This window comes from Aethalodelphis obliquidens, unplaced genomic scaffold (genome assembly GCF_003676395.1).
Source record: "Aethalodelphis obliquidens isolate GAN/ISIS:26980383/991018 unplaced genomic scaffold, ASM367639v1 scaffold53, whole genome shotgun sequence".
NCBI classification, from domain to species: domain Eukaryota; kingdom Metazoa; phylum Chordata; class Mammalia; order Artiodactyla; family Delphinidae; genus Aethalodelphis; species Aethalodelphis obliquidens.
This window is the reverse complement of record NW_020837997.1, coordinates 1830166-1848396: the sequence shown is the minus strand read 5'-3', so window position 1 is coordinate 1848396 and position 18231 is coordinate 1830166. Positions and strand designations below refer to the sequence as shown.

The following is an 18231-nucleotide window of genomic DNA, read 5'->3' as shown; positions in this document are numbered from 1 at the left end:
CTGCCAATTTTCAGGGGAGGGAAAACGAGTCGTTAGCGAAGGAACCAGGAGGCACCCTAGGCTGTGACATTCAGGCATCCCACTGTGGAGGAGACAGAGGGATGACTCACGAAAGAAAACTGGCTGGCAGAGCCCGTGACTGCTGCCACCAGGAGAGGGGGTCCAGCCCACTGCCCTGCTGACACCCCCGGGTGTCCCCTAACCACTCCCCGCCCCCTTTCCCCAACCACTCCCCCCCTCCCCCACCCCCTGCTCTGGAGAACAGCCTGTGCGCTTGAGTCTTGACCCTGCCGCACGACGCGGCCTGAGCCCCGGCCATGGATGAGGCCTGTGCTGGGAGTGTGGAGGGGATGTGGGAGGGGACGGTCATGGAAGGACCTGACCCCAGCCCTCAAGCACCCTTGAGCAGAGGCTGGGGAAGTGCAAGGTCAGTGGCGAACCTACGGTCCTCCCAAGGTCAAGGGGACTCATTCTGCTGGGCAGGGGACTGAGGAGCTAGCTCTGGGTCTGGAAGGGGCAGAGGGTGAAGAAGGAAGGGAAGGGACTTAGAGGTCAAAGGGCCTGTTCCCCCAGAGTCACTAAGACTCCGGAAGGAAGATGGCTTGACCTGGAGCTTAAAGCAACAAGATGAGGACCAGACAGGACCCAGGTCGGCAGGGCAGAAAGCAGCGAACACAACCCAAGTCGGCCATCAGAAGTTAGTCCCTGTCAACTTTACACCCAGGAACGTGACAGAGCATGAGGCGCTGGTGTCGGGCCCTCCCAGCAGCAGGGCTTTGACATCCCCCCTCCACAGCTGCGAAGGGGGAAGAGACAAGGAATGGGGAGCCCTTTGCACGCCCTCCCCTCTCGGCCCTATGTACCCTGAGCAAAGTTACTTCCCAATCCTGGTACACGGAGCACCCGTTTGGGGGGAGAAAAAACTGCCTCCACCCTCTCCTGACCAAAGTTACCGGGACACTTGAAGGCCAAAGAAAAAAACAGGCAAAGACCATTCAGCTCAGACAATAAATACAAATCATCCCTATACAGATGAAACAGTGATCAGACTGAGTGATGTCTGAAGAAATACAATTTAAAACAGCGTCGCAGCATTTTTGCTCATCAGATTGCATAAGGACTGGTGATTTCTGATGAGGGTGTGGGGAACTGGGCGCTCTCATTACAAGGCGGAAAGGAAGATTGGTGCCACCGGCAGAGGGAAGCCTGGCGCCATCTACGATCATGTGCTGAGTGCACACCCTCTGACCTAGGGACACACCTCCTGGGAATTTTCCTGCAGAGAGAGTCAGTTCTGCTCTAACACCTCTTTTGAACACAGATCTGTTTGGGACACGGACTAGGGAATGATTTGAGCGTGGTATGGATTCTGCATTTGCTGAGGCAGGATTTTGTCCAGGAGCAACATGGGGTGAATGTGGAAAAGTGCACTCAGCTGAGCCAAGCCACCTGGTAATACACGACCTCCGACATACACACGCCCCCAACATCGCTCCCTCAGCTGATAGAGCCACTCTGCCTGACCCCCCTCTGGGGTGACAACCCATCCCATTTTAGGAAACCTGCTCCTGGTACCTCAGTGACCCGCAGGCTGCAACCTTTCCACACCCATGTCTACACATGACACTCAGGTCTTTTCCAAGGTCAAGTGCCGGACGTGCTGCAACATTCACAACATGCTTAGCCATTTAATGCGCGTACAACGGCGCTACCGGCTTCAAGTAGGCGCCTATCTTTTTTTAATGTGTTGCTGACACAGTTTTTGAGTCTCACGCTCTGATCCCGTTTTTCCATAAGACCTGTGGTTGGTGAGCATTTATTTGCAAAGCACGGTCATTTTGGGGGACATCAGGGCAGAACTGGCTGTGCTCGTCCAGGCACACGACATATGTTCGAAGTTGTATAAAGGGAACAGCTGCCCATGGCTGACCTGAGGCAAGCACTGTGCTTGCATCAGTGACCTCGGTTAACCATATTTAACGGGGATCAGCACCCACAGCGCGGTAGCCATTTTATGGATTAGAACCCCGAGGTTCAGGGAGGTGAGGCAAAGGGCTCTGAGGGGGCAGGGGGCGCAGCTAAGGGCTGACTTGAGGCCCAACAGAGATAAAAAACGGTAACGTATGGCCCTAGAGCTGCTGCTTTGGCCTCACGGTGTCTTTTAAAAATCCGCATCAATGTTCGAAAATCAGGAAGAACTCACACAGAAATTCAGATTTCCAGCTCCTTTTGAAGAAACAGGCAACCTGAGAGTCGCCAGGGGGCTTGTTCAAAAAGCAGATGCTGGGCAGGACCTGGGGTAGCAACTCTGAGGGGAGGCCCAGGCAGCTTGCATTTCCAACCAACTCCCTGTGGCTCTGACTGGGGAACACTGAGCCGTACTTCCTTCCTCACGCTTTCTCCAAATCAACCCGTGGCCCTTTGCTAGGACCTTGGATAAGTCACTTTCACTTCTCTACACGCCAACAAACCGCTCCCCCTCCCCCCCGATTCCCATCAACACAACAGATACCTGCTGGCCTTCCCTCTAACGATCCTCCCAGCCCCTGAGATGTGGTGACCCCACGGAATCTGTGAAGAGCCCATAAACCCCCATGATCACAACATCACCCCTCCACACAGACTGATGTTCACAGCTGCCACTTGCAACCACTTATCTGTGAGAAGCAGGAAGTTCTCAATGCCGTACAAGGACCGTGCAGACACTGGACATGAGGCTGACAGGACCATGCATGTCACTGGCACCACTGCCCACACATGTTTAGAGTATTGAAACAGTTCCAGTGCGTTTACAGGGAGCAAATGCTATCAATCTGATCCTAAACATTTATGCTAAAAAGAATCCCATGTTTTAATTTCACTTATCAAGGTTGTGCAGAAGATTTCATTTTTAAAAGTGGGTTCTGCTGCTTAGAAAAATAAAAGGCATCAGAAACTCCATGTCTGGGTGAGGATGACATCCGAACTCCTTGCATGACACAGATGTCCCTTGCCACCCGCCTGCCTGCACTTCCTGCTAAGTCCCCTGAAGCCAGCTGCCTGTTCTGGCCCCTGGGCCTTTGCACAGGCCAATCCCAGCACCGAGAGTCCACCTTTTGACTGACGGTTCTGACTGATTTGCCAAGATTCAACCTGAGTATCCTCTCCGTAACCCGCTATGGGGTCAGCAGCCCTCAACCCTGACACACCTGTCCTACACACAGTCCTTCCAGTCCACCCTAATCATTTCCAAGTTTCCTCCACGTCTAAACTGAACTCCTAAGCAACAGCAACCATTCATCCCTGTCGACCCAGCACCTGGCACAAAGCCCAGTTGTAATCAGCATAAATAAAGGGTAGTTTATTGTCTAAACAATAACTAAGCCATCTTATAAAAAGAAAACTATCTTCTTGGGTTCTTCTTTAATCCTCTAATGTGTGTTTCCTATTGAGGGTGCAGAGGTGCCTCAAGGGGCAAATTAAAATCAAACCTAAACAGAACTCCAACAGGTACATCCACGTCCACGGCAGCATTATTCACAATAGCCAGAATGTGGGAGCAACCCAAGTGTCTGCTGATGGATGAATGGATAAAGAAAATAAGGCGTAGCCGTACAATGGAATATTACTCAGCCTTAAAAAGAAGGCCATTCTGACACATGCTACGGTACAGATGGACCTTCAGGGCATTACGCTAAGTGAAACAAGCCAGGCACAGAACACAAATACTGTACAATTCCACCCCTAGGAGGTCCCTATCGGAGTCAGATTCATAGAGACAGAAAGTACTGACAGAAGGGTGGGTGCCAGGAGCTGGGGGGAAATGAGGAAGGGGCCGTTAGTGTTTCATGGGGACAGAGTTTCAGGTGAGGAAGATGAAGAAGTTCTGGAAATGGATGATGGTGATGGCTGTGCAACAACGTGAATGTACTTAATGCCACTGAATGGTACACTTAAAGTTGGTTAAGTTTTGTATTTATATATATTTTACCACGGTAAAAAAAAAAAAAAGATTAATGCTAAAAAAAAAAGAGCTAATCAGAATTTTCCAGGATTTCATGAATTCAGATTAGAAAATCTGAATGTTTCCAATGCACCTGATACTGGATGATGCCACAAACACCCACAAAGAAGTGTGACCTACGGCTTCTTACCTGGTAAGTGTGCAGTATCTCCAGGAATGACCTGTAGATTTCTGGGTGATCTAGAAAGCGGGTCTTAATCTTGTTCACATAGCTGATGGCGTTGTTGAATTCCACAGAATCTGACTCCAAGGGCACCTGCGGTTTGTCCTCCTTATATAGCATCTGCTGCTTGACGTTCTCTGTACAGTCGCTGTGGTTGTGTGAATTCTCCTGACAACAGTACAACAGTGAGTTACTGTTGGGCCCGGCACCGGGAACAGATTGTGAGAAACGCCAGACTGAGCCACAGTGTGCAAGAACAGGCAAAACTTAGCACAGAGCCAAGTTTTTTACGTCGATGCAGAAAAAGGTTACTTCTGGGGGCCTGGAGAGAGAGAAGCAGGGAGGGGGCCCCCAGAGACAGCCCCACCTCGGCGTTCTGAGTGCCTGCACGCTCCTGGGAGAGTCTCACGAACTCACCTCTGCCTGATCCTTCCAACAGATTCAAAGAACATGAACCTGAGAGGCACACTCGATACACTTGGAGAAATTAGCATTCGGGAGAGATTTACAAAGAGTGGATTGTTTAATCCTTTTTGGAGCAGAGTAAAGTCTTCCCACACCTCTGGCCAGCCCATTTCAGCAAGACTGTTTTCAGGTGTGAAAGCACCAGCTGTCAGCAGGCATGAGACTGGGACCCTGCAGGTGAGGGGAGCCCACTGTCCAGGTTGCCCAGGGCTGCGGGACTTTTGGTGCTAGGCCTGGGGCGAGTCACTTGAGAGAAGAGAGATGGGCCCTGAGCAGTCATCAAGCATGCTCTCCACTGATGTGCTTTTCTGTCAGTACCAATAAAAATAAACAACAGACATACACCTCTCTCCTGGGAAGTCGGAATCTTAATGCACAGTGGGACAGGACCACCCCGCAAAGGAGGTGATCTTTATGCTTCTAAACTGGAATTTTGTGTGTGGTCCTGAGGGCGGCCTCCCTCTGCCACTGACCACGGCTGGGCATCCTGCAGGTCCCCAACTGGGTCTCGGGCAGGCTGGGATCCTTCGGGTTCAGCTTTAGGTCTTTGCTAACACACCACCTTTCAGCGAGTCTTCCAGAACCATCCTGCACCAAAATAAAATGACCCTTATCTCCCAGCACTCTGAGCCCCTTTCTTGCTCTGTTTTTCTCCACAGCACATATCACCTTCCTATAGGAAACATATTTTACTTATTTTATTCTCTCCCCAGCCCTGATCAGAAGGCAAACTCCAGGAGGGCAGGGATTCTATTTTGGTCAATGCTATATCCTCAGTGCCTGGAACAGTGCTTGGAACAGAGTGGGCTTCATCCACTGTTGGGGATGATCAGATGGACCGATGAAGGATAAAATCCCCTGTGGCGCCTGGCACCGCCTCTGGCACCCACAGCTGACCCTAGACTCCAGGGGACACCGGGCACACTGCTGCCCACTGCTGCAGAACTGTCATCACAACAGACACCTCCGCCAGGCACACCCACAGGTACCTGAGTGGGTCTACTAGCGCGCTGGGGCTGCCACAACAAATACCACAGACTGGGCAGCGTCAGTGACAGACGTTTATTTCCTTGAAGTTCTGGAGGCTGGAAGTCCAAGACCAAGGTGCCAGCAGGGTTGGTATCTCCTGAGGCCTCTTGGCTGGTAGACGGGTGTCTTCTCGCTGTGTCCTCACAGGGTCGTTCCTCTGTGCACACATATCCCTGGGATCTCTCCTTGTGTCCTAATTTCCTCTCCTTATAAGGACACCCGTCAGACTGGATTTGAGGCCCATCCTAATGGCCTCATTTTGCCTAAATTATCTCTGTAAAGACCCCATCTCCAAATACAGTCACATTCTGAGATACTGAGGGTTAGAACTTCAAGATATGAATTTGGGGGTGGGGGCACAATTCAGCCCATGACAGCGGGTGTAGAGGCAACTCTAGGAAGTCTGAGCCGAGGAACACAGACACGAAAGATCCAGAGCAGTCACAACTCTAAGCACCGTTTCTCCCCGGCACTAGAATTTGTTCTGTGACACTGCGGGGACGCTGTTCCTGATTACCTTTGCTTAAGCTCACAGAAGTCCGTGCTCATGTTCCTTCATGGTACACAGGCTTGGCGGCAGAAGGAGCTGGAAGGAGTTGGACAGGGGCAGGGGGAAGGGAGCAGCCCTTGAGCAGCCTCGGAGCCGAGGTTTGCTTCAGAGGAGGCTGTGGGGAGCTCCCTCCCCACCACTGCGAGGGGGCATTCTCAAGCACCATGTGCCTCTTCCAATTCCCTGGAGTGAGTCACCGTGACAAGATGGGAGAAGCAACCCTGGAGACCAGAGCTCGGCAAAAGGCCGGACAGTAATGGTGCAACTGCTGTGGCAAACAGTCTGGCGATTCTTTAGTAAGTTAAACATGGTCACTAGGTGACTGAGCAATTCCATTCCTAGGTATCCACCCACAGAACCAAAGACAGGTGTTCAAACAAATCCTTGTACATGCAGGTTCACAGCAGCAGTGTTCACAATCGCCGGAAGGTGGAAAAAACCTAGGTGTCTGTCCATCAACTGATGAACAGATGACCAAAATGCGGTCCATACCTGCAGTGGAATATTATACAGCCTTAAAAAGGAATGATGCTCTGGTATAACATGGATGAACCTCGAAAACATGCTGAGAGAAGGAAGCCCAGACACAAAAGGACATATAGTATATGATTCCATTTATATTAAGTATCCTGAACAGGAAACTCTACAGAGACAGAAAGTGGATTAGTGGTTGCCAGGGGCTGGTTGGGTGGGGGCAGAATTGGGAAGTACCGTTTCTTTTTGGGGTCATAGAAATGTTCTGGGATTAGTAGTGGTGGTTGCATGGTATTGTGAATACACTAACAGCCACTGAACTGGACACTTTAAAATGGTCATAATGATGAATTTTATGTTACGTAAATATCACAATTTAAAAAAATTTTTTAAGTAATCTGAAAGCTGTAAAAATGACCAGCCATACAAAAATAAGCTGGCTTTGTTCCCTGGGCCACAGTTTGCCAACCCTTGGTCTAAACTTTCTAGAACAATCCATGCTTTTGTCTTCTCTGCCTGCTGTGGGTGGCCTCAACCAGGCACAGTCAGAAACGCCTCCTAGACACTGATAAGCACCCTACATGGCAGACTTGTCCATCTGAGTGTCCACATACAGCCCCACCCAGATATTTAAGACATGCCTCAGATGGACTTTCCAAACACAGAACAGCCCCCTGGCCCACCCCCATGTCATCCCAGCAGGTGCTGCTTTCACCCAGAGACTCAGGCATCCCGCAATCACCCCTGGTGATCTCACTGATTTTTCTCGCTTTCACTGACACCCACCCCTGGCCCACATCACCGTCCACTCCAACTGGTTCCCACGCCCATCCCTAGCCTCCCAGATCCGCTCTTGCCCCCTCAGTCCACTTCTGGCACAGCAGCCAGAGAAGCCTTTCCAGAACTTTCCCCTGGCTTCCCACGCTCCTGGCTCTCTCTCCTACACTCTCTGCTTCAGGTTCTGACCACACCAGCTTCCTGGCTGTCTCTCAGGCACACCCACTCGTTCCCACCTCAGGCCTCTATGTCCCCACCAGGAAGACTCCCCGGGGGGCCACAGGCATGGCTCCTGCTCCCCTCACTCAGCCTCTGCCCACGGCACCTCCCAAGGCCTGGCCCCTGCTGTCTGTCACCTACAGCACTGGACTCCCTCCTGTATTTCACATCTGTCCATATGTGTCTCACGTGAGTCCCCACCTCAACCATGCAAGTGCCCTGAGAGCCATGACTCTCAGCACCTGGCACAGAGGAGGTGGCCTACACCTGCTCCATGGGTGACTAAGACAAACACGAGAGGCAACCTCCCAGGAACTAACTGAACTTCGAATGACCCTTCCCGGAGGGAAGACGGCCAGCTTCCCTTTGAACGTAAAGGGGTCACTAAATTACAAGCTGCACCTCAAGGTTTATCTCTTTACTTATCATCCAAGCAGCCGTCGTCCCAGCCAAGCACAAGAAGGCCGGCCCCAAGAGGCAGGGTCCACCCTGAACAAGACCCAGCAGCCAAGATTCATCACTTTCCCACCGACATCCAGTGTCCCGTCCCTCTGACGTCCCGGAACAGGGACAGTCGTGAACAAGACAGACGTAGCCCTCCTGTCTAATCTGGAGGACTCAGTCTGCCAGGGAAGGCAAACCAACAAGAAACAGTGGATTTTCTATTTCTTAGCTTTGCTATGTTATTTTGAAGTATATAAAACGGGGCGCTGTGAAAATGACTTGGGGATGGGAGTGGAGGACTCTCTGAGGAGGTGGCGTTACAACTAAAGCCAACCAGATCCTAAAAGATGTTGATTCAGGGGGACGTTCTTCCTGCCACGGTCCCCGGCCCCTCTCTGGCCACACTTCCCACATCATGGCACATGTCTATCTTCCCTTTAGATCAGTGTTCTCAACTGGGGCGATTCTGCCCCCCAGGGGACACGTGGCAATGTCTAGAGACATTTCAGGTTGTCATCCTGGGGGAGGGGGCGCCCCTGGTATCAGGTGGGTGGAGGCCAGGGATGCTGCTCAACACCCTACAGAGCACAAAATGCCCCCACAAGGAAGAACGATCTGGGCCCAGTGGCGACAGTGCCAAGGCTGAGAAACCCTGCACAAAAGGCTCCCCACAGGCTAGGACTTATTTATCTTCCTCAGCATCTAAGAACTATTCCCTCCTTGTCTATAGTTGACAGGATACATGATGAGATGAAAACTGGAAACACACACACACACACACACACACACACACACACACACACGGAGCTATACTTCAAAATAGTGAAGCCAGAAAAACCAATTTAAAAAAAATCACCAGGGCACTGGCGAGTAGGGAGCCCCATAAAGTTCTACTGTGGATTCGGAAGGACTCTAGGAAGGTGAGAAGACATTGCGTTTGCGCCTGGCGTGAAGCAGGGCTGGAAACGTGGCAGGTCCGTGGATGTGACTGAAACCACGTGGGTGGCACGTGTCCCGAGGGAACGAAGGACACGTACCTCTCCCCCTGAGGAAGGGGTCCTACATATGGCTGTTTCCAGGCTGCAGCGAGACCATAAAGCCCTGGTAGGCAGCTATCAAGGGAAAGTTCTCATCAAGCCCGTCTTCAAGTTAACAGACCTGCAGTCACAAAATCCCCTAGGGGCGGACAAGACTGGCCCGGTCTCCTTGTCTCTCCAATAGTCCTTGAAGCTGTGTGTGGAGCAGCAGGGGCCTTCTGGCTACTTAAGGGAAGGTGAGGCTCATGTGGAGATCCAGCCCCAAGAGCAGTTACTCCAACAGGGCTTGAGAAGGCGAATTCCACACGTGGAGTGCAATTTAGGCCTTGGATTCCAGCTCTTTCTTAACAAGTGATGGTAATGACACCCAGTGTTTACGCAGCGCTTCAGATTCAGCAAAGTGCTCCTGCACACGCTCCTGCAAACGAGCTTGCTTTTCTCCCCTAGCCGTGACTGTTCTGAAGATTAATCTCCGCTAAGGCTTTTATCATCTGGAGGAAGGAGCGCTACCTCTGGCTCCTGGAGCTCCATTTGCAAACATGAAATGGAAGCTTTTGGAATTCAGTAGCCGAAGGCTTCCAAGTTCCTTTTTAAAACTGAGGTGCACTCCTCGGCTTTAATGAGACAATGTTCTGACGGTGGAGGTTGCCTTGTGCAGAGAAAAGGCAGAATTTATGTGCCAGCCCCCCTCGGAGAGGGACCAGCCACTGCCACATTGCCTCTCACTGCTCTCTTTTCAAATCCTGACTCCCTAATTGATAGGAAACTACAGTCTCCTTTATCATCAGAGGAGAAACCTACAAAATGCATCCAGAGTAGATTTTTGCCTTCCCTGCAAAAACCCCTGGGGCAAGATGGAGGAGGTTGAAAGAGCTCATTCACTTACACCAGCACTTCTCAATGCTGTGATTTTTGCTCCCAGGAGACACTTGGCTATGTCTAGAGACATTTTTGGCTGTCTTGACTGGGTGAGGGCCTAGCGGGTGGAGGCCAGGGATGCGGCTGAACACCCCACAATGCCCTAGACAGCACCCCCGCAGCAAAGGGTTATGCCCTAAATGGCAACAGGGCCGAGGAGAGAAAAAGACAACCGTTACCTTATAAAAGTAAAGCTCAAACAGGCTTTCTTTTTCTCAGGGGATCTGGTGAGCAAACACAAGAAGGGACTGCATAGATAGAAGAGGCAGCAACCTGTCACTCGAGAAAGAAGGGACCAAAGCCACAAGCCTGAGCTCGGTCAGTGATCCTGCTGGCAGGTGAATGAAGTACAGCAACAATAAACGTGTCTAGTCACACATGCATCTCCACCGCTTTATTCTGTGGGTGGCACCGAGGGTGATCAGAGGGACCACAGGCCCAACTACAAGCGTGGCCTGCCTAGTGCGCTCGGGGGGAGAGCCTCAAACCAAGACCTCCGTGACTGTGGACGCAATTATTTTGACTGGACGCACAACTGTGTCAGGAGCATGCCTCCCTGACACACACAGACACATCCGCTCTTGACTTAAATACGCCAAAAGGATCAGTTTGGGATGCAGAGGTTGCCTATGTAGGTGTTTCAATCTATTCTGATTTCTGCTAGATGCATTTTAAGAAAAAGCTCGGCTCTTCACCAGCTTTCCAGCTGTGAAATACACGAGCCACGCTGTCCGGCCTGCGTATCTGAGTACCACGGTGGGCTGTGCTAAGGCCAGATCACTCAAACCACTGCAGCGGCATACCTGGCTTGACAGAGGCGACTGTATGTTTAACTTGCCGTTCTTGGGAATGTCTATTCTGTACCCGAGAGGGAGGAAAGCGTTGAATCCAACAATCAGGTCAGGGTGTTCGTGGAAGAGCTGCGACACTCGTCGGATGACTCCAGGAGTATCGATGCTGGAACGAAGAATGAGAGTGGGCAGAAGCGTCTCGGGAAGCAAACTGAAAGCAGAATCGACTCCTCCCTTACCCGTGCCATGGCACGAGCTCCTCAACAGACAATGAAGCACCCTCAAATGTGACTGGCGTGATTCTGCCCACGGCGATCCACTGCCAAGGCAACCGGGCCTGGGCTCCCTGTGCCTTCCTGGCAAAACCCACAGAAGATGTACACAGCACAGCTCCCGAAACACTGCAAGCTCATGTGCTAGGTTCTGAAAATGTCAGGACAGCCAGCTGCAGGTCCTGGGTTCCATACAGTGACAGAAGGTTAAAGCCCTCTAAAGGGGAGACAGATTCATTTCACATGAATTAGGAGACCATGACACAGGAGTTGTTCCCAGCAAGTGACTATAATGTATAAATGTCAAAGGCCCTGCAAGTATGAAAGCTGCTAAGAATCTGAGGGGAGAGACAGGGTCTCCCTTAGGGCTTCAGTCAGGGCCAAGGTCTTAGCATCATGCTTGTGGAAGGAAACCAGGCGGGCCCTTCCGTATTTCCTCAGAGGGGGAAGCGGCACAGTGGGGATGTGACACTTTAGAATCTAAGTCAGAGGGACTGAGCTCTGGTCCTGTCCCTGCTCCTAAGGTGGATCTGGGCAAACCGCTGGCCCACTCTAAGCCTCAGTGAGCCCCTGTCAAACAAGCTCACTATCTATCGGGAGGTCCCCGGTCTATCTCTAACCCTCCTGATTCTGTGCCTGTGAATACAGCTAATGTGTTTTAAAGGCCTTCTAAGTGCCAGGTTCCTTACTAAGCATTTTATGCGCATTATTTCCAAGCAGGCCTGGCACTGGGGTGAGGCAAGTGAGGCACTCACCTTGGGGATAAGATTTAAGAGAGTGCGACAATATTCGACAATCAAGAGAAATAACATTTTCATGCAGTGCTTGAAAAAAAATCGAAAATAATTTTTAAAAATCCCCAACGAACAAAATTCTTTTAAAAAATCAACATTTTGAGTAAAGACAGGATCCGACTCTATGCTTGCTCGACTTGCCGCACCCCATCACTGCCCTCGTTCCAGGAATCCCCGCAACAGCTCCACAAGGGGGTACCTTTCCGTCTCGTTTTTTGGAAGAAGGAACTGAGGCTCCCAGAAGTTCGACAACCTGCACAAGGGGTCACCCTGTTGAGGGGCAGCCGGAGTTGGGGGCTCCCATCCCGCTCAGGGAGACTGAGGCCCAGGGTGGCCCTCCGGGACGGGTAGGGGCCCCGCTGGTACCTCTGGCTTTTGAACTCCTTCATGATCTCCAGGAAACCATTGTAAGTGGCAGGGTCGCTGCCGAAGCGGATCTTCACCTGGTCCAGGTAGGTGAGGGCGTCCTCCACCTGAGGGGAGGGGGGAGGGTCCAGCTGGGCCGCGGTCCGCGGAGGAGGGGACGGGAGCGGGGATCCCGGCGGGAGGGGGACGGGCCGGGCATCCGAGGGGCAGAGGTGGGGAGTCGGGGGTCCGGGGCCGCGCGGAGGGGAGGCCGAGGGCCGGGCGGGGCCCGGTGGGGGGCGCCGGCCTGCGGGGGCTGGACGACAGGGGTCTCCCAGCGAGGGCTGGCCCACCACTCACGTGCACCGGCAGCTTCTCGTGGCCCGCAGAGCCCGAGCGACCCCAGCGGGCGCCGCTCAGCCCCCGGCCCGCGGGGCCGCCGCCGCCGCCGCCGCCAGCGTGCGCCATGTTGGAAGTCGGAGCCGCGGCCCGCCCCGCCCCCGCCCGAGGCCCGGCCGCGCATGCGCTGGCCCCGCCCTTGAGGGGCTTGGCCTGGTGACGCCAGGGAAGGCGGGGCTTCTTGAAGGTTCCCTGTAGGATCTTACCCTTAAAACTGAAATGCTACTAAAACGCTTTACATACCACGTGTGGGCAAAGCAAGACCTGCTGCCTGCTTTTGTCCGGCCCCACAAGCAAGCTCAGAATGGTTTTTACAATTTTAAAAGTTGGAAAAAATTGGAGAAGGCTATTCCGTGACACGTGAAAATTCTATGAAATGCAAATTTCGGTGTCTGTAAAATAAAGTTTTGCTGGAACACAGGCACGCCCACTCGTTTACCGGTCATTTCCGGCTATCTTTGTGCTACAACAGCAGGGTGAATAGCTGCGACAGATGCTAAGATCTACACGCCTGATATATTTACTAAAAAAGTGTTCTGGACCCCTGCTTTATAGGGTTGATGTAACAACGGGATATGGGCACACAGCACCCTAATACAGGGCCCTAGGGTGAACTTTTGCTAAATTGCTCTTGACTCAGTCCTGATCCTGTTATCTTCACTTCTCTAGTCCTGATCCCATCACTTCCCCACTGGATCAGTTCGGGAGTCTCTTAACCAGTTTTCCCAGTCCCAGTGCTATCAAGAACTGTGATCATTCCACAGCTGCTTCCAAATCTCCAAGATCTTCCTATTTCTTGTGAATGAAATCTAAGCACCTACATGCAGCATTGAAGGTAATAAAAACCTGGCCCTTAGAAACCTGTTCCTGCAGAATTTTCCACCCAAGCAAGCTGCCCTCTCTCTGTGCAGAACCTCCTGTCAATGTCTGCCTAGCTTGGCTGCTTCCTGGCCCCGTACATCAGCACATATTATTTCCCTTGCCGAAAGCCCCGTTCTATCTCTTCATTACACAGAAAGCAGCCTACACATCCTGCAAACTACAACCCAAATGTCCGCTCTTTCAAGAAGCTACCCGACCTCTCCTCTGCCATCCACAGTCTCTTGCACATCATCTTTATTTGGTATCTCTTTTTATAGGTGAAGAGGTGCAGGAAAGCTGAGTTGGCTGCCCATTGGCGATGAGTGCATCATTTGCCAGGGGTCAGGAGTAGTATGGTGAACAAAACTGACAAGGCTTTTACCCTAACAGAGTCATCAGTCTTTCAAGAAGGATAGGAAGGCTTCCCTGGTGGCGCAGCGGTTGAGAGTCCGTCTGCCGATGCAGGGGACACGGGTTCGTACCCTGGTCCAGGAAGATCCCACATGCCGCGGAGCGGCTGGGCCCGTGAGCCATGGCTGCTGAGCCTGCGCGTCCGGAGCCTGTGCTCCGCAACGGGAGAGGCCACAACAGTGAGAGGCCCGCGTACCGCAAAAAGAAAAAAAAAAAAAAAAGTCCCTCCCAAATTCAAGAGAAGGGCCGACAGACTCCAGAATGTGGTGAGTGACCAGGTCCTGGAATAGCATGGAGGATAGGAAATATTGCCATGACCATTTTTGGAAAATACCTTCTGCCACCAGAGGGACTTAACCCAGACTAGCAGGGGATGAGAACAGCTTCCCAGAGGAAACTTTCCATTCTAGCTGAGTTCTGAAGGATATGTAGGTGTTCACCATGAAAGTCAGGGGGAATGGCTGTGCAGAGGCCCTGTGGTGGGGAAGAGTGTGGCACATTTGAAGAACTTAAAAAAAAAGAAAAAAAAAAAAAAAAAAGACCAGTGTTGTTGGGCTGCAGATGAATGGGAGGAAGAAGGAGAGAAAGAGAGAGAGAGAGCAGAATAAGAATGGAAAGGACAGAGGGGGCAGGCTACTCATTCTTATGAGATGAGGTAAGGCTTTTGGTCTTGGTATTTAGTGCTGGTAGAAGCTGCGCATGGGTTCTGCACAAGGAACTGTTTGAGCAGCTTTGAAGTTGGAAGCAAGTACTCTGACTGTTCTGCAGGGAAGTGATTGGAGGGGAGCCAGGGAGGGTGCAGGGAGGCTGTTTCATCATTTAGGCAGGCAAAGGATCATGGTGGTTTAGACCAGGATGGGAGCAGTGGAGGTGGAGAGAAGGGGGTGGAAGGGAGGGATATTTAGAAGGTAAAGCAGAGAGGAAGTGACGCTGGGTGGATGTGGGGGTGGGGGGGAAGGAAGCATTGAGGATTCATAGCTCCCAGCCCACAAAGGGATTCTGCTCAGTTTCACTGCATTCCTGTCTGAACAGCAGCTAAGGCGGCCTGAACCGCATTTGGAAGCCACCAGAGTCTGGACAGCCCTTTCCACACCAATACCGCCTGGCAACGGTCCCTATCCTGAGAATCAACGACACATGTTGGCTTCTGATACGCCCTAGGGTCCTCACACAAGGCCCCCCTTCCACGAGGATCACCGAGTTTTCCATTCTTTTACTAGGTCTCACAGGGTCAAAGGAAGCCCTCACTAATTTGGAGAATGGACAGCCACAAGCCAATTCCACCTTGGGCGTGTGTGAGTTCTGAAGGATGCATGAATATGTGCGTGTTTGTGTGTATGAGTGAGTGTGTTCAACACGTGGGCAATAGTACACATACATCTTTTCATTCTCATTTTTATAAAGCATAAAAAGTTGCTAAGCTAATTTTTTTCTTTACTATTCTCATCTACATAGATTAAATTGAAAACCTTACAGATAAACAACAGGACCTATTGTTTAGCACAGGAAACTATAGTCAATATCTTGTAATAACCTATAATGGAAAAGAATTTGAAAAAGAATATATATATATATGAATCACTTTGATGTACACCTGAAACTAACACAACATTGTAAATCAACTATACATCAATTTAAAAAGTTAAAACGGTTTGTATAAAAATAAAAAATAATTTAAAAAAATTTTAAATAAACATTTGAAAAAAATTGAAAACCTTAGAGTTGACAGTTTAGCTAGAGAGTTTAGATAAATTTGGAACACAAATGTCCTTACCATTTGTCTAATTTAATGGCATTAAAGTAAGATTCTTAGGTGGGTCTTTTGTTGGACAGTATTTTGGCAAAGTTAAGAAGATCAAAAAATCTTATTTTGAACTAACCTAAGTCTTCCCAGGTGACAAACATTAGGATCAAAATCTCTCAAGTCCAGAATCATGTGCTCTAGCAGAATTCGAAGGCTGCTGGAGATTCTCATGCCCTGGTGTGAGTGCCCTGCCCCGTCTCCCATCCTGGAGTGTGGGAGGGCCTGGGAACGTAATGGATGTCACGCTTACATTTAGGTTATGCTACACAGCAAAGGTGAAGGGAATTTGCAGGTGTATTTAAGGTCCCAAATGAGTTGATTTTTAATTCATCAGAAGACAGATTATGCTAGGTGGGCCTGACATAACCAGGGGCACCCTTTAAAAGAGTCTGGAATTCAGAGCCTTGAAGCAGCAGAGAGGTGTGATCCTGTTGGCCTTGAAGGAGGCACCAGCCATGTCATGATCTGCCTTTGGAAAGAGGCAGCTTCTGGAAGCTGAGAGCCACAGTCCTACAGTTGCAAGGAACTCAGTTATGAAGGAGCATGGACCAGGGCTCTGAGCCTGACTGTGAGATCCTAGCCCCTCTGACACCTTGTGAACCCTGAACAGAGAGCCCAGCCACACTGTTCCCAGACTCCTGATCCACAGACACTGTGAGAATAAATGGCTGCTCTTTTCAGCTGCTAACTTTGAGGTGATTTGTTATGCAGCAATAGCTAACTAATACTCCTATGAAGTAGTCCTGTCAAACCGATGAAGTAGTCTTGTCAAAACTGTTTACCGGGCTTCCCTGGTGGCGCAGTGGTTGAGAGTCTGCCTGCCGATGCAGGGGACACGAGTTCGTGCCCTGGTCCGGGAGGATCCCACATGCCACGGAGCGGCTGGGCGCGTGAGCCATGGCCGCTGAGCCTGCGCATCCGGAGCCTGTGCTCCGCAACGGGAGAGGCCACAACAGTGAGAGGCCCGCGAACGGCAAAAAAAAAAAAAAAAAAAAAAATGTTTACCTTGTGATGATGAGGTGTCAATGTATGTTCTTCAAGTGTAACAAATGTATTGCTCTGGTGAGGGCTGTTGATAATGGGGGAAATTACACATGTGTAGGGGCAGGGGGTATATGAGAAATCTCTGTACCTTCCACTCAATTTTGCTGTGAACCTAAAACTGCTCCCCAAAATAGTCTCTTAAAAAACATGTTTACCCTAAATCTAATCAAGCTTTTTAAGACCAGGATTGGCAGATTGTAAATATTTTATATTTTAAAGAAATAAATAAATAAAGGAATAAAGACACAGACGTAGAGAATGGACTTGAGGACACCGGGAGGGGGAAGGGTAAGCTGGGACGAAACGAGAGAGTGGCGTGGACATATAGACACTACCAAATGTAAAATAGATAGCTAGTGGGAAGCAGCCACATAGCACAGGGAGATCAGCTCGGTGCTTTGTGACCTCCTAGAGGAGTGGGATAGGGAGGGTGGGAGGGAGATGCGATAGGGAGAAGATATGGGGATATATGTATATGTATAGCTGATTCACTGTGTTATAAAGCAGAAATTAACACACCATTGTAAAGCAATTATACTCGAATAAAGATGTTAAAAAAATAAAAATTAAAAAAATAAATAAAAATAAAACTTTTTATATACACACACAAAAATAAATATATAATAAAAATAATATTATAAATGCTATATATAATACAAATATGTATGCTTATTATACAATATTTATATACTATATATACAATATTAATGTGTATAATATAGATAGATATAAAGGGCCAGATTATAAATATTTTTGGCTTTGAGGCCATACATTCTCTGTCACTGTAGCATGAAAGCAGCTGTAGGCAATATGTGAATGAACGGGCATGGCTGTGTTCCAATAAAACTTTATTTACAAAAATAGGCATGCAAGGACTTCCCTGGTGGTCCAGTGGTTAAGTCTCCATGCTTCCAATGCAGGGGGCCCAGGTTTGATCCCTGGTCGGGGAACTAGATCCCACTTGCATGCCGCAGCTAAGAGTCAGCATGCGGCAACTAAGAAGCCCACATGCTGCAACTAAAAAAAAGATCCTGCGTGCCACAACTAAGACCCAGCACAGCCTAAATAAATAAATAAATATTTTTTAAAAAACACAAAAAACAGGCATGCAGGCTGTGGTTTGCTGACTCCTGCTCTAGAATATAAGAGGCTAAATAGATAAAACAACCAAATGCAATTGTAATTTGTGAAGAAATCTTGATTGGGTCCTAGTTTGAAAGAAACAGCTAATTAGGAATGTTTTCAGGCTAATTAGGAAAAGTAGGAATGCCTATTAAAAGATATTAAATAATGATTGTTAGTTTTGGTAGGTGAATGCAGCTATGTAGGAGAATAACCTTATTCCTTAAAGATGCCTCCTGACGTATTTAGGGACTGAAGTGACTTGATATCACCAGGGCCGGAATTAGGATGAGGAAAGTGAGGAAAGTT

General features: G+C 49.9%; 1 protein-coding gene across 2 annotated transcripts in view; it reads right to left on the bottom strand.

Moving 5' to 3' along the window:
* Window positions 1-12777, bottom strand: part of SIN3B (SIN3 transcription regulator family member B) — a 37554-nt gene extending 24777 nt beyond the window's left edge. Inside the window, exons 1-5 of one of the 2 annotated variants that reach the window (XM_027084578.1) lie at window positions 12642-12757; window positions 12303-12409; window positions 12136-12189; window positions 10883-11036; window positions 4134-4334 (exon numbers count right to left, since the gene is read on the bottom strand). In XM_027084578.1, the coding sequence (XP_026940379.1) occupies window positions 4134-4334; window positions 10883-11036; window positions 12136-12189; window positions 12303-12409; window positions 12642-12749 (624 nt within the window). In that variant the 5' untranslated portion in view covers window positions 12750-12757. Of the gene's footprint in view, window positions 1-4133; window positions 4335-10882; window positions 11037-12135; window positions 12190-12302; window positions 12410-12641 lie in introns of both variants that reach the window. The other variant, XM_027084579.1, reaches the window with a different exon arrangement.
* Window positions 12778-18231: the final 5454 nt, after the last annotated feature.